General features: G+C 42.2%; 1 protein-coding gene across 4 annotated transcripts; it reads left to right on the forward strand.

Moving 5' to 3' along the window:
- The first annotated feature begins 1,703 nt into the window (after positions 1–1,703).
- EXOG (exo/endonuclease G) lies at positions 1,704–23,452 on the forward strand. 4 transcript variants are annotated; one of them, XM_081159114.1, is made up of 6 exons: positions 1,714–1,910; positions 3,058–3,207; positions 6,551–6,690; positions 8,460–8,536; positions 10,308–10,422; positions 19,356–23,431. In XM_081159114.1, exons 1-6 carry the CDS (start codon positions 1,748–1,750, stop codon positions 19,815–19,817), a joined length of 1,107 nt encoding a protein of 368 aa, XP_081015240.1. In that variant the 5' UTR covers positions 1,714–1,747; the 3' UTR covers positions 19,818–23,431. The 4 variants fall into 4 exon arrangements, with proteins under 4 accessions (XP_081015241.1, XP_081015240.1, XP_081015242.1 ...); XM_081159116.1 differs by having other exon boundaries at positions 1,728–1,910; positions 3,058–3,803; positions 19,356–23,430; XM_081159117.1 differs by having other exon boundaries at positions 1,738–1,910; positions 3,058–3,807; positions 19,356–23,430.
- The last annotated feature ends 245 nt before the right edge of the window (positions 23,453–23,697 follow it).

Here is a 23,697-nt window from a genome sequence, read left to right on the forward strand (position 1 = left end):
ATGTGAGAGAGAAACATCCATCGGCTGCCTCCTGCATGCCCCCTATTAGGGATTGAACCCACAACCCAGGCATGTGCCCTGACTGGGAATCGAACCAGGTGCGTGGGGCAATGTTCAACCAACTGAGCCACACTGGCCAGGGCTGCCCTCCCAGTGCTTGACCTCTTGGGGCCAAGCGTGGGGTTTGCTGTTTCCAAGTACAGGATCTGGATGAGGGAGAGTCACCACAAGTGCATGGCACTTAGGAGGGCCTTGGAGAAATACCTCTTAAGTGAATGTGTATATTCACTTAATTAATGTGTAAATTCTGGTGGAAGCTGGTATTCTTTGAAATCTACAGATACCAGCCAGTGTTGCTTGGTTGTATTTGTCAGAGACTAAGTTGCAAATGATTGGGGGGGGGGCGGAGAGGGGGAGGTGAGAGGGGGGCTTTACTGGCAGGATCCTGAGGCGCGTGGCCAGCCAAGCCTTGGGTGAAGGCAGGATACATCTGGGCTAAGGCGCCCTAGGGACTGGGGTCCCAGTGTGGCAGGCCTTCACCCCTGTTTCTGCGTTCCTGCCTCTGGGGCAATGGGACCACGTGCTTCAGCTCCCTTGTCCTGCTCAGCAGGAAACCAGGCTGTAGACGGTGCCAGAGTTTTCATTTCACAGCCTTGCTCCCTGGAAAGAGCTCCAGATCCAAAATCCTTGGACAGCCTCTGGTTGCCCTAGTTCAACCAGTCAGGGTCAGGGGCCCAGGGGATTACAGGAAAAGGCTTCCTGAGAAGTATTCCCGAGGAGGGGCCCTGGGGCCCCGAAGACGGTCAGAATAATGTCTACACTGTCAACGGCCTCCTGTTGAGCCAACGAAGTCCACGTGGAACGCGGGGAATTAAGCCAAAAATGAGTAAGGCCCATTCATTCCTGAGCGGGAGGGCAGAACACAGAAAACATAGCAATCTGGATTTTGCAATCCTATCAAGATAAAGTAGAGAAGACTAGATAAAAGGCGCTAATATTCACAGAGCGACATGCCCCAGGCTCTCTCCTAAACACGGTAACATGGTTTGCCTCTAATTGTCACAAAACACCGTGGTCTGAGTGTTTATTCTTCTTCCTATTTTATAAAGAGGAAAGGGGCGCCTAGAGGGTGAAGGAACGCACCCCAGGTGGAGCGCGGTCGGGGGGTGGTGGGTGTCCAAGCCCCTGCACCCTGACTCAGGTCCTGAGCCACCACGAAGGGCTGCCTTGTCAAGGAGCTCCGTGGGAGGTACGAAGCTATTCTTAGAAGTTATGATTTGCACACATTGTAACTTCAAAGCCAGGTGTCAGGAAGACCTCCAATGCGGCACAGGTTTTGGATTCCGACCTGAGCCAGAATCTCGGCTCGGAGGACCTCCGTGTAACCAGGTAACCGTGGTTCGCCCGTCTATTAAATGGGACTAGACTGAAGGTATTTTTGCATCTGTCTATGCACATTACGGAGCCTTCAAGACTCAGGCTCCCCGCCATCGCCGGGTCTGGTGCACCAGGGATGGAGGGGAACGCGCTTGGGCCGCCGGGCTTGTCACCAGGGGGCGCGCGAGGCCCGCAGCGGGGAGGGCGCGCGTTTGCAGCCCCCGCCTCTCGACTCTCCGGAGAGGGGCCCCGCCCCCGCCCCCGCCCCCGGTTGCGCATGCGTGTCTCGGTCCCGCGGTTGCGATTGGCTCTCAGGCATCAAAGCCAGGGTGCGCATGCGCGGCAGCGGCGGGCAGGTCCGTCGGCCAAGATGGCTGCCAAAAGTTTTGCATCCCGCCTCCGAGGCTCCCGGCGCTTTTTAAGCGGCTTCGTGGCCGGAGCTGTAGTGGGCGCCGCGGGAGCCGGACTCACGGCCTTGCAGTTCCTCCGGCGTCAGGGCGCCGAGGCTGCGTTGGCGGTGAGGGAGCCGGAAGGTACGTCTGGGCCTGCGTTCCGGTCCCGGAGCCAGGGGGCAGGCCCGCCTCCTACCTCGGGCTTGAATGGATCGTCTTCCCGGCCCGCGCTTTGGGGCCTTTCCAGTCTCCCTGCTCGGCCTCCTTTCTCCAACGCCCCGCCGAGGCCGCCTCCTTCCTTCCCCCGGGGATCTTCCTTTCTTCTACCCCCAGGGGTTTGTCGCGAGGAGCCTGTGTCGGCCGCTAGACGGTCAGCCGAGAGCTCGGGCCGCGTCTGTTCTGTGCTCCACCGCAGTCACTGCCCGGCTCCCCGGAGGGTTGAAAAGCCTGGAGGGCTGTTTTGAAAGCGGTTCCCTGTTCAACGCCTGCCTGGTTTCTCCCACTCGGGTAGAACCAGGTTTCCCAGGACCCTGCTGCAGCACGTGCCGCTCAGAACCGTGGGCCGAGTCGGGGCGGGGCGGCCCTTCGGGCTTCCCGACGCCTCGCGCGGGGACGGCGCTCCTTCCCGTCCGGTCCGAGCAGAGACCAGGAACGACGGAGTGTTTCCTTTGTGGCTTTTGTATACACAGTGCTTTGTGGGGCAGAGATTTGACATTTGGATGGGAAAGACCGGTCAGGTCAGGTCCTTATTTGAAAGTGCATGAGATACAGCCACAGTTTACCTTGATAGAACTATACAGCTGATTATAGACAGAACCTATATTTTGTTTGCTGTCTCTTTGTGTTTTAAATAATTGCAAAAAACGAGATCTCTCTTTTTATTATTATTTTTGGCAGTTTAAAATGATTTATTTGACAAACTTCTGTGATTGACGTTTCAGCATTTCATCGACTGCAAACATAAGGAAATAATTCGGGGGCCTAATATACTTTTGAAATAATATTTATGGTTCCTAAAAATGTACATTCACGTAGTTTGAAATGAACATATTTTAAGAAAGTTCAAGCTTATTCAAGCATTGTTTAACCTCACAACATATATTAATATTGTTGGCAATATTTGTAAAAAACGAGATCTCTTAAGATTAGACTTTTGATTCAGTCCTTTGTAAATCTTACCCCTCTTCCTTTACTTACATTTTTTTGTTGTTGTTCCTAATAAAGAGTCACTAACTTTGTTATTTTTGTCTCTTCCCTACCCCCCCTACCCCCAATTTTTCATTTTTAGGTTCTGCAGAAAAGACCCTCTTGGGACAATTTGGATTTCCTTTAACTGGAACAGAGACTAGATGTTACACTAATCATGCCTTGTCTTATGACCAGTCAAAGCGGGTGCCTAGATGGGTTCTTGAACATATATCCAAAAACAAGATAATGGGTAGGTGGTTAGACATAAAGGCACTGATGAAAGATGTTTCCAAATTTAGAACAAGGGGCATTATTGATAATCTCAACCTTTTTTACATTACAGCACATTCATTCGTTATCTCCACAAATGTTTTTTAAGTGCCTGCCACGTATCTGGCTTTGCTAAACCTTGGGGATATATCAGTGTCCAGAGTAGATGGTCTCTGCCTCCCTGGCACTTTGAATTGGAGCGGGGATGAGTTGACCTGCAAACAAGTAATCATGAACGTATAATTACATTCATGATAACTCTTCTGAAGGAAACGTGATTGCAGCTTGGGTTTGTATAATTAAGGAACAGTAACAAGTATGAGAGATTATAACAGGAGATCCTGATTTTTATTAGTGAGGCTTCTTTGACAAAGTGGGCTGTAGGGCAGGTGGCAGTTACCTAGGCAGAGGAGTTGGTGGGCCATGCAGTGTGGAGAAGAGCATTCCAGACAGAAAGAAAAGCATACTTGCATCTTTCAAGGCCCCAATGTGAAGAGTTTTGTTCCCTTGGGGAACTAAAAGAAGGCCAGAGTGGCTGCAGCAAGGGAGGACATGATGTGAAATGAGACTGGAGAGGTAGGTAGGTGCGTTAAGTCTGTTCATGTGCCCTTATGTCTTGGTAGATTCCTGTAATTAAGATGACCAGATCTCAATATTTAATATCAAATTGATTTCTGGGTAGATTATTTCAGTTTACACTCCTGCCATCACTATTTGTCCAATGTCTCCCAGCCCTCACCCATAATGGGCATTATTGGGCTTTTTACCAACTTAATAGCTGATTTTACTTGCATTTATTGGTTGCCAGTAAGGGTTAATATTTTGTGAGTTATTCTTTGTGAATTATCCTTTTCTACCTTGTTGGGATGTTCTTTTTTGAATTGGTTTGTAGTTCTCATATATTAAGGATATTATCTTTTGTCATAGTTGTTTTATTCTCATTTTATTTCCTTTTAAGTTTCTATATGGCCCATAGTTTATATCTCCTTTGCTTTGCAATGCGTGCTATGTTTATGTATATAAAACTGCTGATGTTAGAATGCGTCCATGCTTTTATAGAGTGTACACTAACCAGCAGAACAGCAGGAGGCTTGAGGCTTGGAATGTGCCAATAGAGGGAAACTGATGTAGGTGTCAACTTTATCGTAGCAGTTGAGACTTGATTGTAAATTTACATCAAGAGAAACTCATTTGATGTATTCTCAAGCCTAATGAGTTTCCTTTAAATGCAAAAATTTTCCCAAAGTATAAGGCATTTTGGCTTTTACTAATTTTATCCTGCTATTAAGTTATTTCAGAGGCATATAAGAAAAGCACTGTTTCATATAATAAACCCTATGAACTGTAAGGTTTTAAAGAGGTAAAATAGAGCCAATTATATTTGAAAACAGAAAGGAATATACCTGTGATTTATTTGATTTTAGTGTAAAGCCCTTTGATTAACTTAGTCTGTCCTTACTAAAAACAGACTAACTCTTTTGCTAAAAACAAGAATGTTATTAGCGGTATGTAAAAAGTATATCAAAAAATCATACACCTACACACAAAAATGAAGTCAGCATGATAGTGGAGAATTGCCAGGCTATATATCTAATATACAATCTGCATTTCAGATTTGCCAAATTTTTCCAGTTATGTTCTTTACAGGTTTTTTTTGGATCCAGTATCCAATTATGAATCACATAATACATTTAGTTGTCATATATCTCCAGTCTCCTTTAATTTAGGATAATTTATCTGCCAAAAAAGAAGAGAAATGTCTTTTATGACATTGATATTTACTGCATGAATTGTTGGTGATTATCATCATTTAGATAGTGGTTCTCAACTAATATTTGGGGGAAAGCCAGAATCCACAGAGGTAAGGGCAGTCCTGGCAAATCAAAGCCACATTGCCTTTGGTTCTGCAGCCTTGTAGGATGAGGTGGACTGAAGGCAAGACCCAGGGTTCACCCAAGGTAGATTGCCTTATAGGAGAACCTCTGAACATTAACCTGGAACCCTAGAGGGCTGCACCCTGGGAAAGGGTGAACCAGAGCTAACTTGCCTGCCCAGCATACAGGACTATGTGAAAGGTCATCCTGCCCTGAGCAGAGAAGGGTCAAAAAGAATAAAAGGCTTGTTCTGCAGAAGTTGAGGCCACAAACTGCCTATCGTGCAGACTTGTAGCCCAAAGCCATGTAGCCTGGATAGATCAAGGACCCAATTTCGTGAGCTTAAGTCCTGAGCTTGGTTTAATATGGTCCTCCACTGCTGTTGCCTCCAGACACCTGATAGAAGTAAGTTTATATCCTTGCGCTAGGAAGGCATCTTCATCCTAAGCCTTTAGAAATGCCCACAAATGATTTTTCAAGGGCAGCGAACGCCAGGCAGACATAACTAGGCATACAAGGAAGCGACTTCCATGGTAATGACACTTGGAGACGTTTACTGATGATTCTGTATTCCCAGTTACTTTTTTTTTAATGAAGATTCCAAAAAGCTAGGTATTAGATATTTTACTCTGAATCTTGGGATCTGATAATTTAAAAATTATTCTTGGCTGAATGAAATGACATTGTAATCAATCTCCATTTTACACCTTTTTTCAGTAGCATTTGTCCTCATAATTTTTGTAATTTAACAAGATCTGTCCTAATGACACTGGAAAATGTAGTGCTAGGATTTGCTGATGTCCACTGTGGCAAACTCCTTCTGGAGCTATCAGAATATAAGTAAAATTGAGATTTCTTCTCTCCCATGTGGTACTTATTTCAGGAATTTTCTGGATTGAACGCATAACTTGAATATTTGTTTTGTCTTGGCTTGAGAGGCAGTAAGCAAGATATCAGAGACACTCTCCCCCTCCGCTCGGCTGTGCCTGCCCAGAACAAATTGTTTTGTGTCTATATATATCCATTATTTTAGTCCATGTAAACTTGTTAAATACGGTTGTACAAAATACAATATGTGGGGGTCTTTTTAAAAAGCAAGAATTTATTTAGTAGCCAAGCTTTTTATTTAAACAGTTCAGATACTTAATTGGTCATTGTTTTTATGTAAATACTATCCAGGGAAATTTTTCCCCCTTAAACTTGAAAGGCCATAAACAAAAGTATATGAGATAGCTACACTGTATGAAAAGCATTCTTTCCTAGACTCTCCTTGCTAAATTCAGATGAAGTATCTGAACTATCCCAGGAACTTGAGACATGCATGAAGTCACTAACTACTAGCTGCTCAGAGAGATACTGGCCAGAGCAACCAGCTCGCCTTGCTTAGAGAATCATCAGGGATATTTGTCTACTGATAACTTACCCATTTTGTGTGTTTTTTTTCTTCAGGTGATGCAGACAGAAAAGATTGTAAATTCAAGCCTGATCCCAACATCCCTCCAACCTTCAGTGCCTTCAACAAGGACTACATTGGAAGTGGATGGTCACGAGGACACATGGCTCCAGCAGGAAATAACAAGTTTTCATCTGTAGGCATATTGTGGGGGAGGGGTGGGAATACAGAGCTGGTGTTGTGCCATGGGACTTGGAGATTAACAACCTAGCAGCCAAACCTTAAAACTTGAGAATTTCTAGCCTCCATTTTTATGTACTTTTTTCCTGGCTTTATTTTTTGCTCAGATGCTGAGACATTTTTAAACAGGTTGAATGAGGAAAACTAATGCCATGTAAAAGGGAACTGGAAAGTCAATAGGAGTTGAAGCTACTCATTTTTATTTTGAAAAGTTTCAGACCTGCATAAAAGTTGAAAAGAGAACAGCAAACACATTTTGGTACATTCACTTTATGTGTGTGTATGTGTATAAAATTTTAACCATCGCAGACATAACACTTCATTCCAAAATATATTGCTTAGGAAACTATCAGTTAAGAATGGGGAATATTTGTAGAGTGTCATTATATGAAAAAAATGTGTGCAAATGTGTTTTTGTATATTTGTACAATAATATACATAATTTGCATTTCAGATTTGCCAAATTGTTCCAATTATGTTCTTTACAGCTTTTTTTGGATCCAGTATCCAATTATGAATCACGTAATACATTTAGTTGTCATATATCTCTATTCTCCTTTAATTTAGGATAATTTCTCTGCCAAAAAGGAAGAGAAATGTCTTTTATGACATTGACATTTACTGCATGGATTGTTGGTGATTATCATCATTAAGATAGAGGTTCTCAACTTCAGATACTCATTATAACCACCTGGGGAAGTTTTAAAAATTTCTGATGTCCAGACCTGTAACCCAGACAGTTAAATCAGAAACTCTAGAGGGTGGAACCCAGGTTATCTATCTATCATCTATCATCTATCTATCTATCTATCTATCTATCTATCTATCTATCTATCTATCTATCTATCTAATCATCTATCATCTATCTATATCTATCTATCTATCTATCATCTATCTATATATCTATATCTATATATATATTGTATTTTTTAATCCCCCCTTGAGGCCATGCTTAGAGAGAGGAAGGGGGGAGAGAGAGGAAGGAGAGAGAGAGAGAAACATTAATTGGTTGCCCTCCATACGTGTCTGGACAGGGGATCGAACCCACAACCCAGGTATGTTCCCTAACGGAATTGAACTGGCAACCTTATGGTGCACAGGACGGATGCTTAACCAACTGAGCTACTCTGGCTGGGCCAGGCACCAATATTTTTAAAGCTTCCTAGATTTTCCAGTGTGCAGCCAAGGGTGAGAGCCACTGCTTGAAGAGCAGGTAGTTGGTGCCTTTGGCAGTAAGTCTAGATCAATGAAAGGAAATATACTTACAGGGCTTTGTGTTTATGGGTCAGAAGTATAAAATGAATGAACATGTGGCCAGAACAAGAATGTTTCTCTGCCACTTTGGAACTAATATGTTTGTACTGTACTATTTAAATAAAACTCCTGTAACTTGCCAGAGGCTTAAAACCAGAATTTAGCTTAAAACCCTTTATCTTCATATTGGAAACTTTTAGTTCTTAGAATCTACACTGTAGGTTTGGATTTTATAAATTATGAAGAAAGCTAGCACACCATTCTACTCATTTTGTTAAAGTCCTTATTTTGAATAATCATCATTGAACTTTCTGTCCTGGAATAGCTGTGGCTTTAGTTTGTCTAACAAGTAGTGGCTGTAATTGCCTAGAGCTAAGCATGAATAAGGAACACTTGTCCCTGTCTGTTTTGTGAAGTCCTTCTCCAAGGGGGAGGCATTTCAGTACAAGTTACTATTGTTTCTTTTCACAGAAAGCCATGGCTGAAACCTTTTACCTTTCTAATATTGTGCCTCAGGATTTTGATAATAATGCTGGATATTGGAACAGGTGAGGGGTGAGAGTTTTAAAAATGTGATTCTGTGGGAGATGATGTGAGGAGAATTTACTAGTTGCTTGTCAAGTGTTTCTGTCTTTGTTTTTCAAAAGCTATTACTACTGGTAGTACTTTCATGAAGTACTTTGGACTAGTTTTCTTTGCTGTATTTCAGGAGTATAGTTTTCTGTGGAGTTCAGACTTCAGAACATAGCCAGCCATTTTGATCATGTTTGCCCCTAGTCAGAAGTCAATTTCTGGAAGAAACTACTAAAAATATTATCATGGAGGCCTAGAATATTTTAGAATATGTCCAGAGAACACCATATTTTTCTCTATTTGTATTTCAGGAGTTTCTACCTTTAAAAAACTGTTTGGTACAATTAAATATAACCATCAACCCATTTTTAAATCAGTTTTGTCAGGGTGTCTCTTTAAGCATTTAAAACTAGCACTGATTAAGGTGGTTTCAAGCTACTGCGTTTTCTCCAAACAGTACTTTTGTGGTTTAAAATAAAACAATTAAAAAAGTCTTCAGTGATGATCTGTTATCAGTCATGGCCCACATTTGTTTCATCTACATACCCTCCCTTCCCCTACTCAGATTATTGTAAGCAGGTCACAGGTATGTTATTTTACTATTTCAATATATAGTTTTAGAAGAAAAGGATTCTTTTAAAATATAACTATGGTACTTTTATTGCCCCTCAAACATTTAATAGTAATTCCTTATTACCAATTTTACAGTCATTGTTCAAATTTTCCTGATTGTCTTTAATTTTTGTTGTTGTTGGTTGGTTTGAATCAGGCTTTAAACAAGGCCTACCTGTAGATTTGGGTAATATTTCTCTTCAGTCTCTTAATCTGTAGGTTTCCCTTCCTCTTTTTTTTTTTTTTTCTCTTGCAAATTGTTGAAAATCTGGGATATTTGTCCTATAGTTTCCTTTTCATATTCTGTCTGATTGCATACCTGTGGAAGCAGTTAACATTTTTCTTTCCTAAGGGATATGTTTTGGGGAGGAAAACTCTGCTTTGTTATTGGGCATATATGCTGTAAGGTATGATACTGACTTTACTTTTTGGGTAAGGAAACAGGAATTGGTGACATGCATTGTTTTCTCATAAAGCTCACCTGCAGTATAAGAAAGTGCATATTAACTGCTGGCCATTTTTATCCAGTAAATGAGCAAAAACAGTTTTTAAAGTGTGGTAAAGATTGTTGTGAAACTGCTGTATTGTTTTGCAATTTATAGAGTAAATTGGGACAATCCCATTAAAAATCCCATTAGTGTTTCATATAATCAGGTGTCATTAAAATATTCAGTAAAGTAATTCTGGCCCTTGAAATTTATCCTAAGGAATTAATACAATGTTGCATTGTATAAGATATTAGGATAAACCCAGTTGTCCCACAATAGGAATGGTTAAATAAAGAGATATCAACTTAGTAGAATGATACTTAATTCTTGTAAAAAGTTTGAGAACTATGGCAGAGAAAAATAAGGGAGGAAACAAAACAATTTCAGTTCTAAAATGAACATGGAAGGCACACGGTAAAGTGTAGCTAGCTGTATTAATGCATGTGATTTTTCAGTTTTTTGTGCAGTAAACAAAGTGGGGAAGGCATTGCTTATATGCGTGTAATGTCCTGTGCCATATTCTCTCGTTTATGTTAGTTTCTGTAGTTAGGTATTCTTGGCATCTTGCCTGGGAATTTTGTGTGGTTCACTTCCTCTCTGTCTATGCCTGTGAGAATGTCAGGCATTGTTTTGCTTTGTTTTTCAGGATAGAAATGTACTGTCGAGAGCTGACGGAGAGGTTTGAAGATGTTTGGGTCGTATCTGGACCGTTGACCTTACCTCAGACTGGAAGCGACGGAAAGAAAGTAGTTAGCTACCAGGTGGGGACATGTTTTAACATTCAGGCTTATGCTATTTGTATGAGTATAATCTCCTGCTGTCTTGTATTTTTTAAACAATATTTATTGAGCATGGAATGATTGGCATAGAGGATATAATGATGTATTAAAAAGCAGCCATTGACTTCAAGGAGCTTACAGTTTAGAAGGGGAGACAGATGTGCTATCAGTTAATTATATTAAAGCGTGGGGTAGGGGTGGGGAACATGGGAATGCCAGAGGATGGAGCAGTGTGAGTACAGGGCATTTGTGGTCAGCAGCATGGTTCTGGGATTATAGTCCTATTGAATTAAATAAAAATCCATACTTTTAGTAACTAAGTAAATACATGGGTATAAGGAACAGCTTACCATAGAATGTCAATAAGTTTGTAAGAATGAAAGAGAAAAATCATTTGCAACCATTATAGTAATATGTTTCAGACAAGAATCACTATGGAGGCTAAACCTAGCAAGTGAAATTTTATGAGGAATAGGTCATTATCAATAGGATATATACATACTATGAATAGGATATATACATGTAAAAGTATCCCCCCACAAATTACTTATTAATAACAAAGCAAGAAATTATAGCCTTACAGTTTTTCAGTTCACTGTGTTCCTCGCCTGGCCCATTTCACCTATTTACATTTTCCATTTAGCCCTCATTGGTCTTTGGGTTTATAATCCTAGGTCTATTGAAAATATAAAACCAGCATTTATAGTATTATGAATGTATAAGTAGAATGTTTGGACTTGTAAAGAAGTAGATATAATCCTATATCATTACGTCTGTGCCACTTGAGATAAGTATTACCACAAACAAAAAACAGAAGTGGAAAGTAAAGGTGGCAGTGTATTATAATTGCTGTTCTTAAAAATGAAATAATATGCTTTTATTTTCTACTCAGAGCATTTAACCTTATCACCGTTTTTTTAAAGGGTAAATCAGTTTCTTCTTAAGACATTATTCTTGGAGCCCTCTGACTTCTGTTCTAATGGGACTACTTGTTAACTCCCTCCCTCTCTCCTTCTATTCCTTTCTTTTATTCAACCAATATTTATTAAGCTCCCAAGATGTAGCTGGTGCTGTTCTGTGTGCTTCTGATACAGCATTAAACAAGGTTGTATGTTACATGGAGGTTGCATTATAGTGGAGGAGATACACAGCCAACAAAATGCCACATAGAAAAATAAGACATGGTAAAGAGTTGTAGTGGGCTAGGGAAGAAAGAATGGCTGGGCCACTCAGGGGAAGTGAGATTGAGCAGAAACCTAAGGGAAAGGATGGAGCGACCCACAAAGAGTTGTCAAGCAAGTGCAGAGACGGGCGAGATTTAGCCTGACGTGTTCAGGAGCAGCAAGAGTGCCTGTGTGACTAGAGCAGAGAGCACACTGAGGAGGGGGGGATAAACCACAGAGGGAGGCAAGGGGAAGAAGTCTGGATGGTGTTCATTGAGGTGGGACCCTCTTGGGAGGCTTTGACCAGGATGGTGGCACAATCTTGTTTATATTTTTAAAGCCAGTCTGGCTGCTGTATGTGAGGAACAGAAGACGAGGTAGAACTAGAGGAGGCTAACGGAGTAGTGTAAATGAGAAATAGTAACGACTTGAATAGGGTAGTGGTGGTAGAAATGGTTAGAAACGGTCTGATGTAGGATGTGCCTTGCAGGTAGAATCGATGGCACTTCCGGATGGATTAGTAATAGAATAGAGGGAAAGAGTCAAGGATAATATCTAGGTTTGCAGTCTGAGATCATGAAGACCCGAGAGGAGCAGGTTTAGAGGCTAGATATCAGGGGTTGTGTTTTGTTTGTGTAAATGTGACATTGTTGATGTGCACATGGAGATTCTGAGTCGTCAGGCTGTGAGTTTGGATCTCAGAAGAGAGGTTGTTGGGAGTGGTCAGCACAGAGGTGGTATTTAAAGCTACAATGAGATCATGTAAATGAGTACGGATAGGAGAGAACAGATCTGAGGTCTGAACCATGGAGAACTCAGACGGAGGTCGAGAGGGGGAGGATGGTCCTGCAAAGGAGTCAGAAGGTGCAACCTTTGAGGCAGAGGGAAATCATCAGAAGGCAAGGGAAGGAAGCACTTCAAGGAAGGCACGGCCAGCGGAGAACTGACTCAGGAGGAGGTCCAGGCTCGAGCATTGCATTTAATCATCCTGTCTCCTTAGTGTCCCTTAATCTGAAACAGTTCTGCAGTGTTTTTGTCCTTAACAACGCTGACATTTTTGAAGAACATGAGCTGGTTTTGCAGCATGTTCTCAATTTCGGCCTGTCTGTCGTTTCCTCGGGATTAGGTCCAGTCGTGTTTCTGGCAGAACGCAGCGGTGCTCCTGTGTCGCCTCAGTGCGTCACGGTGGGAAGCACGGATGGTTTGTTTTGCCATTGATGGCTTTAGCTTTGGTCACGTGGTTAAGGTGGTCTCTTCCAGATTGACTCACTGCTAAGTTGCAGTTTTCCCCTTTGAAATGGGTTCGTAATCTCTGGAAATACTGTGAGACCATGTAAGTACTCTTTTCCTCACCTGCTTGTTTTAGCGCCCTGGGGATGATTCCCGTCCGAATCAGATAGTACTGCTGGAGCCGCCAGATGGTGGTTGTCTAATTCTTATTCCTCCTACATTTTTTTTATCTTCACCGAGGATGTGTTTATTGGTTTGAGAGAGAGGACGGGAGAGAGAAGCACTGATATGAGAGAGAAGCATCGATGGGTTGCTTCCTGTACACAGCCTGACTGGGAGTCGAACCCACAACTTAGATATGTGCCCTCACTGGTAATTCAACCTGCAACCTTTTTGGTGCATGGGATGATGCTCTAACCAACTGAGCTACCCAGCCAGGGCCCTTCTACATTTATTAGTTGACATTCTACTGAGGAAGAGCTTTTTCTTATTTAGTATCAGTGTGAACTCATGATTCTTCATTTATTCAGTGAGTTTTAACCATTTTACTATGTATTCATTTTGATGCTCAGATTTGCCCACATTTGGCCAGTGGGAGCCCCTTGACACTGTCCGCTGCGTCCTTTTGACATCATCACCGTTCTAGCACTTCCTACTTTCCGGCGTAAAGTGATTTTCCAGACTCTTTTTGGCCAAACTCTGTGATTAGCCATTTCCTCGAGGAGCCCTCTTTCCTTTTAATGGAGATTGGTATTTAGAAACCAAGATCTGGATAACAAGTTGATTCTTGAGTGCTCGGTCGGCTGTTTGGCTTGTCATGTGTGTTCACCACATTTATTTTTAGCCTTTTATAATGGGTGGAGAGAGCCCTAAGAAGAAAGTATGTGAATTCTGTTGCCATTAGTGGCTCGCTATTGGGAGCTTTTTCCCTTCCATTTTCAATGTTTCTATGTTTTTGAGAACAAGATTTATAGACCCTGGTCATAAGAAAACAGATAACTGTGTGCGTGTGCATGTGTGTGCGAGATGTATGTGTATGTAGAGTTGAATGTTTATAGGAATCTATATTTCTGAGAGGCATATAGTTTTTTTATTCTTCCTTGAAATCATATCAAAGTGAAATCTACTTTTATATATTTGATTTTTCACTAACAATTCCTCTAATACAGCTTTTGTTAGATATGGCATTATTTTGCAGATTCAACTTGATTTCAGGTGAAATTTTAAACTTAAAATCTTTAGCTTGTCTGTTAGCATGTATCTATGTCTATGTATAAAGCAAAATATGGTCACTTGGTAAATTAAATTGGAAAAATTGTCTCAGAGCTTGCCGCTTTAAGAATTGAGTTGGACCAGAAATTTTGTATATGTGCTCGTACATACTTGCACATATAAACTTGGGGGAATTTGGTTAGGGAAAACAGACCCCGAAGGAAAACAGAAGACAGAGGAAAAGGTAGGGTATGTGCTGAGAAACAGTGAGCTCCTGACATTTTGGTTGGAGTGTTCATATAAGGAAGGAGACAAAAATAGAAGGAAGGGTGGTTGGGGCCAGGTGGTAAAGACCTTGAGTGCCCAGATAAATAATTCAGCTGTTTTCTAGCAATTCATAGTAAAACAGTTGTGGAAAAAACCATGTCCTTTTGTGATGCTGAGAAAGAGGGCACAGCACTGCCCAGCCCTAGACATGGGTCTGTTCCTCGAGAGGAATAAATATGTGACTTGGGAATTCCTGTTTCCAAGGGAGTGTTTTGCAGTTAGGTGTGGCAGTTCTGAATGCCCGGGAAGTTTCATTTTCTCAGATCCAGCCATTTAATATTTACTGCTTATTTACAAATATAGTCTAACCTTATTTTAGGAGAATGTAGCTAATAAAAGTAAGGACATTTATTTAGGTTTCTATCTAGCAGGAAGCACACATGTGTACCTTTGGAGGAAATGAAGCAATGAACTGGTATTTACTGAGGGCCATATATACCATACAGTGTATAAGTAGCTTCATACATCTATCCCATGCAGTCCTCACAAACAGCCCTTTTATACAAGTAGAAAGTTATCTTTTATAGGCAAGGAAATTATGGTTTCGAGGGGTCAAGTCCAAGTCACATAGCTAGTAATTGTCAAAGGGGAGATGCAAGCATGGGTCCGAACACTTGTATGAGAATTTCCAGTTATTCATAGCATTGTTCTTTGAAGCTCTCAGAAGTCTACAAAGGGATTGCTATGCTTTTCATGCACGGAAGCTTAAGGTCAGGAGGTAAGGGATAGTGTGGATGGAGAGCAGTTACAAGTGATATTTGCTAGCGTGCAAAAATGAGAACAGAAAATGGGCCAGGAGGAGGATTCCTTATAGCCAGGCAGAAATGTCCATTAGAATATGTAGGAGAGGATCACAGCATCATAGGACTTGAGTGTTTGTGAGCCTAAGGGGATATTAGTAGCAGTGATTTTATCAGAAGTGAGTCATCTGACAGCTCTAATCAGAATCACCCCCTTTATTATAGCCGAGGTCATCCATGTGCTTTCTCTGATGTGCATGTTTCCAGAAGAGATTGATTCCAGACAAGTGAAACGTACCTGAAGATTCTGGCCTGAACATTATAATTGACCTGACAAAAAGTGAGCTTCAGATTTTACATCTCGGTGGTGGTGGTAACATTAGAAGTGCTTGACAGTCTTGTTTTCTGTCTACAGCATCCCTTATCAAACAGTCACCAGTTCCTAGAGGGGGAAGAAATCGAATACATGCCTCCAGGGATCTTGAGGCATCACATGAAGTCATGAGGGAGTAATTTTTTTTTTTTTTAAATATATCTTTGTTGATTTCAGAGAGAGGAAAGGAGAGGGAGAGACAGAGATAGAAACATCAATGATGAGAGTCACTGATCGGCTAGCCCGAAACCAGGGCAGGTGCCCTGACCGGGAATCGAACCTCGATCGCCTGGATCCTAGGTCGACGCTCAACCGCTGAGCCACTCCCGGCCGGGCAGGGAGTAATTTTTTTGAAATTTCCTTTTTTAACTTTAGGCAAATCTTTTCCATATCTGTTTGTTTTAATTGAAAAATAAATTATTTTACTGGTTAAGTATCTCCTTAACTCCATTCTAAACGTCCAAGTAGAAATGACATCTGGGAAGATGGTGTTTGTTTTATGTGACTGATAGTTTCCCGCCCCCTTGCCCAGACCAGGTGCCCCGGAGGGAAAGGCCTCTCTCTCCCAGGTTTGTGCTGCTGCACAGGTACCTGCAGAGGCTTTACAGATGGCGCAGGGGTGGCCACATTCCTGGTGACTTCCCACACCTTGCGATTCCCTCACTTTTATTGTTCCTCTGTCCTCTCAGGTATGGATTCCCCATTTATCACACTTTCTTTGTTTCTTTCACTTGATTGACATGACTTTTTAGGCGCTTAGTCTCTTGATATGTCCAGCAGTTTTATTTTTGGAATTTCTTTTTTTGTCTTACCAGGGGAATGAAATCAAGTGTCTTATGTCTGTCTGGTTCTAGCAGGTACATATATTTTTTTCATGGTCCTGCTTAGTATTTCACTTGAGGCATAGTTGGCATGAAGGATGGTAGACTTAGGCTGGGCATTGTTTGCTGCTGGTCTCTTCTGTTCCTGAGTCAGCATGAGGGCCCAGCTGTGTGTGTGTGGAGTTGGGGGTTGGAGGCAGGGGTGGAGGAAGGCAGCAAATTATCATTTCTGTCTCTTGCATGGAAGGAAACCTGCTCAGGCCAGCACATATGAAAAATAACTTCAAGGCACTAGTGAGTGCAGGGTTACAACTTTATCTGTATCATATTTTCTCGTCCCTTCCAGTTGATTTCCAGTTTTTGTTACAATCTTGACAAGAGTTCAGTGCTTTTTAGTATTTGAACAGCAGCAAGGATTTCTTCTGTAAAGTATTTTTGTACCTAAATCTTCTATGAAAAGGATTTTACTGACTTGCTGGTACTAAAGACTTGTTCACGTTGTCTTCGAGTCGTCTGGGCCATCATTTGCATCCAACCTGCTTTCTCCTCCTGAAGCCCTAGTGTCTCCCTTTAACTGGTCTAATCTTGCTTGACCCCGAGTTTCCTCTCAGTTCCTCTGCAGAACTGTCTTTTGTACCACATGCAGTTGCATTCCTATCTTCTGAATGACATCCACTACAAAAATAGCTTTTTATATTAAAGTCTTGCAGATTTTAAAATCTATTTTTTAACGAACATATCTTTGTGTCTTCTTAACTATCCTAAGAAATAGGCAGCATTGGGATTGTTATTACCTATTTTATGGATCAGTAAAGAAGATACTGGTGGATGTGTCTTACAGTTTAGTAGCAAAGCCGGGGCTTGACCAGATCTCTGGGATTTGAGTCCACTGAACCATTCTGCTTCAGTACCCTAGTAGTTTCAAGAAACATTTTCTGAAAATCTTCCAGTTTTCCCAAAAGTGGAAAAAATTTATTTTGTAGGTTGAGCTGTCTACAAAGAAGATGATAGCTCTAAAATAGTTTAGGAATTTTTTTTTAAGTCTTAAATTCAAGGAAGAAACAGTGATCTTTCTCAGTTTCCAAATAGGACTGATTCCTGTATTAGAGTCTAAAGATGTTTACTTCCTGAGAACAAAGCAGACCGAAACAAATAGGATAGCGAATGGCTAAGGTTTCATTTGCTCGTTGTTTCCAGGGACAGTATTTTGTCCCTCTTTATTGAACTATGTGAAAATGTTGTGGGTGGAAGAATCACACCTCGTGATTAGTAAGAACTTCTTGGTCTCTGAGGTTTCTCAGAAGTAGTCATACAGGCCCTCTAGCTATTGTGAGTTTTTGAAAACCTAAGAGAACTGATACATTTCCTTGAGGTAAAAAGATGAATCTTAAAATGTCAAACTTATTTACTTTTGGCTGGAATTTAATGAACCGGATTAGAAGCCCTGTTTGGCAGCAAATGAACAGGGCCAATTAATTGCTTTTGAAAATTGCCATTTGTTTGTAGACAAAGAGCCCATGAGGAGAGAAGGTAATCAAATGAAGGGTCTCGAAGGCTCCTTGCAGTTGGAGCCGAGAACTGTGCTGCAGTGATGGAGGATATCCACCAGGGGGCAGCAAGGGTTTGCTTAACTGCAGGCTCCCCAGCTAGCGCCTGGAACCCTGGAAGCCCACTTACACTTCCCCCTTGTACATTAGGGTTCAGCTGCTGCTGTGCCCTCAGTTCTGGTCCCGGGCTTCTTAGCGCTGTTGCTTGTGCTCTGTAGTGGTGTCTCCCACATCCTGCCTGCAGTGAAAGCTATGGTGCTGATTCCTCTAGGTGGGAAGCTTCTTCAGAGCAGGTGTTTACTTTAAGCTTATTCCTTTCTGTTTCCAGCGGTGCCAGGCACAGGGCCTCTGAGTTGTGTTGCTGAATTAACATCTGTTGGTGGTCTCTGGGCTCACTGTAGGCCTCCATGGAGTTCACCTCCAGTGTGTCTTTGCCTTGAAGAGCATGTTTTTCTCCCAGCTGCATAAATGACTTGGAGGGGGTGGGAGGTTTGTGTCTATAGATTGTATAATTTCGTGAACTTTAAACTGCTCCCTGACCAACCATTTTCACTAACTTCAGAGACAGTTAGTTACAGAAATCTTTCCTGTGATGGATCTTCCCTGCAGCTCTGCAGTTTGTCTTGGTAGTGTGACCTCCATGCATGCCAGACAGCAGATGGCCACGGAGTTCTTGGGCTGTGTGCCATGTAGGTAGGAGCTCGGGGAAAGTAGAAAAGAACCCTCTGCAGCTCTCATCCCTCTGCCTCATCTGGGCTCCAGCAGGGTCCCCTGCAGCAGCAGGTTTGCTCTGGAGGGATGCCTCACCATGGGAGGGCCTGAGAATGGTAGGACCTGAGCATAGTAGTGTTGGATTGTGTTGTTTTACTGGGGACCATTAAGGAAATGGATGTTCAGTTTTTCTTTTTCAGAAAACAGATACGGCTTTTAAGCCAATTGGAAGGAAATTTGAAAAGATTTCATAACAATGTTATTTTATTATTACAGCCAAGCTACACAGGCAGCCAGGCTGTTCCCAGACCTGACCCTGGCTCTGGCTTCGTTGTTGTGTGGACACCTTTCCAAAGGGTGTGATTTGATGTCACACGGGGAAGTTTGTGTCTGGTAGTAGGCCCAAGAGTGTGCAAGCCTCTGAGCATGTAGCATTTACATTTACTTAATTTTAAAAGTAAAGGCTGTTTGTTTAACTCCCTAGTGAATTTGATAAACTAAGGCCGTATTTTTGTTTCTAGAGCTAGGAGTTCCCACACTGGCAGTTTTGGCTTTTAAATGTTTAGAGTAGCAGAAGTTCTGATTATGAGGTGAAGCAAAAATTACAGCTTTTCTTGTCCATTAGAAAACCCAGGACTCACTCATGGCATTCCTTTGTCCTACAAACAGCAGAGATTGGGATGGGATATCTTATAAGTGTATTTTTAGAAATTCATCAAAAGTCTTCACATGAAAAATTTGGGAACTGCTAGCATAGATTATTATCACTAATATTGCTGCTTTGTTTTTAGGTGATTGGCGAGGACAATGTAGCAGTCCCCTCACACCTTTATAAGGTGATCCTGGCTCGCAGAAGCCCATTGTCTACTGAACCGCTGGCACTAGGGGCCTTCGTGGTGCCCAATGAAGCCATTGGCTTCCAACCCCAATTAAGTGAATTCCAAGTGAGTCTTCAGGACCTGGAGAAGCTGGCAGGGCTGGTGTTTTTCCCTCATTTGGATAGAACTAGTGATGTCAGGAATATCTGTTCTGTGGACACCTGTAAGCTCCTGGATTTCCAGGAGTTCACTCTGTACCTGAGTACAAGGAAGGTTGAGGGAGCTCGATCAGTCCTCAGACTGGAAAAGATCATGGAAAACTTGAAGACGGCCGGGATTGAACCCGATGATTATTTCATGGCGCGCTACAAGAAGAAGCTGGAGGAGCTCAAAGCCAAGGAGCAGGCAGGACTGCCGGGGAAAAAGCCGCCCTAGTGTTTCCTTCAGAATGTGACGTCACCCGCATGGAGCAGTGTGCCCTCTTCAGGCTTGTGTGTTTCAGGGGGCTTTGCTTATTAAAAAATGATGGGCTTCTAAATTTAAGACTGAACTTCTCCCTAAAAGATGAAAGAGCTAAAGCTTTTTGGTTAGTATTTTATTTGACATGGGAACTAATTGTTAAGGGAACTAACCCCTGTGGATCAAGGGCTGCTCTGTGCAGGTTAACAGGAAGACTGTGTGCATGAGATGACACTGTGCTCAGGCCCCTCGGAGTGTACTGGATGTGAAGGCATTTTATCTTCATGTCTCCGAGTCATGCAACTTCTAATGTATCAGCTCAGCGTTCTTAGCACCCAGTATTGTGCGTTTTCTTTCCCTGGGACCTGAGTTGGACTTAGAGGTGGCTTTTAGGTGTCCTCTGTGTATTAATTACCCTGTTGACGTGTTATACAGGATGAGCAAAAGTAGGTTCACAGTTCATCCAGTAATACAATGATGAATAAATAATAGTGCAAGAATAAGTGGTTTCGCATACTCACAGCCGTAAGCCTACTTTGCCCCCATGTATTTGTCCCTTGTTCCTCCTTGTGGAAACTGCTCTTTCTCTCGACACTTTTATTTCTGCTCACTCTGTGCTCTGTATACTATTCTGAGTACTTCACGTGTATTACCTTGCAATGACCCCTGAGGTAAACATCACTGTGGTTTTACCCGTGAGGAAATGCGCAAGCAAATCCAAGGTTTGCCTTTCCGAGGAGGCAACCCACCAGGAGTGAGGCACACAGGACTGAGAAGAAACCCTAAGGAACGTTCAGCCCGTCCCATGCATGGAAGCTTTGGACTCAAACATGTACGACACGGGTATCTGCAATCCTGGGGCCTGCTGGGTAAGAGGCATCTGGTTTCTTGTCTGTCATTGAGCCAGAGGGACTTTACTGTCCTCTGACTTGAACCCTCCTTAGCTCTTTGGGATAAACAGTCACCACAATTTGAAAGTCAGAGGATGTTGCTTTGTGGGGTTTACCAGAACCCCTAGAGATGCAGTTCTTTTCAGTGGCTCCATGGTGCCAGATTGATGCGCTCCTTGCTTTCCAGGTGAGCCTTTTGTTCCAGAGGTTAAGGAACCGAAGCAGGGTCTGTGCCCACCTATTCACCTGCTCTTGATTTGCTCTCCTTTGTGCCTGTCTGCCTGGGTGACACAGGGAAGGTGGAGTTTGAGTCAGTGGCCCAAAGACAGTTATCTCTGGGGGAAGCTGGCATTTCCTGAGCCAGATCTCTAGATTTGGCTTTACCTGGGTTCTTTTCATGGACCATCCTAAGTATAGGCAGTGAAATACCTTAACTCAGGACCCAGAAACTTGTCTAAACGTGTCATATCACTGCTGCCTTTCCAAGAGGTGTTATCACGACTATTCTTGTGCTTTATGTTTGTCTCTAAGAAATGCCAAGGCTTTCAGATAACGGTTTGGGTAAAGAAGAAAGAAGTTGGGGGTCAGAACACGGTAGCCTGATTAACACCACCCTCTTTTATCACATCGTTCCTTGTTAGCTTTGCCACCTTCTCTTCCCTGGGATAAAGAGCCAGCATGTCACTGTGACCAAAGATCTGTTACTTTCTCTTCTTGTTGTCGAGGTGGTAGTGGGGTCCAGGTGTTCCTCCACGAGCCTGAGGGGCAGCTCTGTGGGGGAAGTCCTGGGTGCCCACTGTGTAGAGGCGAGTCTCGTCGTCTTTCCCCAGTCTGTCACCTGCTATTCTCTCTACACCTAGATGGCAGAGAATCTTGATTTTTAAATCAATAAATTGTAGCATCTTAAGTTTTTAGTTACTTTGAAAAATGCTACCTGATCATTGTGAAAAACAGAGATAGCTAATTTCAAAAATGTAGTCACCCTACCATTTTTATATGTATAAGCTTTGTTGGTATACACAGTGATGTTTGAATTATCTCAGTATTTCAATTAATAGCCCTACCAAAACAAACTTTAAAATGTAAATAGTAGGCAGAACTTAGAATTTTTCTCTGGATCAGATTGCTTCAGCCTCCCCTGATGGAACTGTTAATTATTTGGACTCAGCTGCAGCAGACCCCCGGGCCTCTCCGCAGCATAGTGTGCATGCCCTCTGATCAAAGGAGTACCTCATTGTGGAACTTGAGCAGATTTCCATCTAGTCATTCCTTCCTGCCCAATTGTCAGGCTGAGCCTGGGACCCTGCCTCCTGCCCCATTTACACTCGGGGTCTGTCGGTGTGAGGGGAGGCTACTGGGGGAAAAGGGCCAGTCCGCTGGGCTCTGCTGCTGGAAGCCTCTCTGTGGGTCAGGGGCTCGCTGCCAGATCACCATCTACCCCCAGTGACATCTTTATTTCAGTCTCTGGATTGAGACTGTGACACAAATATGTACAAGTAGCGTAGTTACAAGGGGTGTGAGGGAAATGAACTCCTGGGTAATGATGTAATTTTGTTTTACTAACATTGTTTTGACAATAGGAATGAAATAATAATCCACAGCTATTATAAAAAGGAGGTAGGTAGTATAAGGAGAGGAATGACCTCCACTTTCTAATGGAAATATTTGTTTAAAATTCATTTACATGTAATTATTTTCTATCAGCACAATTCTTTTCTCTGTGACAACCCAGAGCAGGACAATTGCCTTTTCAACATTTCTCACCTCCAGATATTTGCATATAATTGTTTTTTTCCCCACAGGCCCCTCCTTTTAAAAAAATAAAATTATTTTTTATGTATTGGTTTTGGGTGTACAGCTTAGTGGTTAGTCAGTCATATACTTACATAGTGTTCCCCTTGATTTTGCAGTACCCCAACTGGCGCCATACACAGTTATCACAGTTATGCAGACTGTATTTCCTGTGCTGTACCAGCTTCCCCATGACTTCTGTGACTACCAGTTTGTGCTCTTCAGTCCCTTCACCTCTTTCACCCAGTGCCCTAACCTCCCTCCCCTCCAGCAACCATTGGTCCGTTCTCTATGAGTCTGTTTCAGTTTTGTTTATTTTGCTCATTAGATTCCACATATAAGTGAGATCATAATATGGTATTTGTCTTTCTCTGACTGCCTTATTTCCCGGAACATAATATTCTCTAGGTCCATCCATGCTGTCGCAAATGGTAAGATTTCATTCTATTTTTGGCCTAGTAGTAGTCCATTGTGTAAATGTACCACTGCCCAACCCAGCCTCCAGCTCTGTACACCATGAAGCCGGCCTCATGTTGGGCTGCAGGCTCTCAGGCCAGATGGAGCCACAGAGACAATCTTGTCCGGTGGGCTGCACGTTGGTCTCACATCAGAGTCCAGGTAGCTTAATTTTCCCCCCCAATTTTATTTTGAAAATTTTCAACTCTACGAAAAGTTGAAAGAAGAGTACAGTGAATGCTTTCTGTCTCAGTATTTTGTCTCATTTACTTTATTTTTTTTTTGAACTGTTTAAAATGAATTCATTGTTTAAAAAAAGTTGTAGACATGGCTCTTCACTTTTTAATACTTTCCTGTATCACCTCAGAATAAAGTAATTCCCCTATCTTTCCAAATTACTATTATTACCACATGTAAGAACATTACCAAGAATTCAATAAACAATCTAATCTAATAAACAATCTCTTAAAATTTTTCTCAGTGTTCCCAAAATATCTTTATACTTTTAAAAAATCTAGGCATCAATCAAGGTTCATATATTCATTGTTTTTTGTTATTATATTTAGTCTCAATCTAGAACAGTCCACCTGGTAAACTTCAAAAAAATATAGATTCTCTAATCCCACCCTTGAAGATTCTGATTCAATAGATGTGGTGTGAGGCCAGAATCAACAGTTTTTAAACAAGCAACAGTGGTGATTCTAATGACCAGCCAGGAG

The sequence above is a fragment of the Miniopterus schreibersii genome (genome assembly GCF_964146895.1).
Source record: "Miniopterus schreibersii genome assembly, chromosome: 15".
In the NCBI taxonomy this organism is placed as follows: Eukaryota; Metazoa; Chordata; class Mammalia; order Chiroptera; family Miniopteridae; genus Miniopterus; species Miniopterus schreibersii.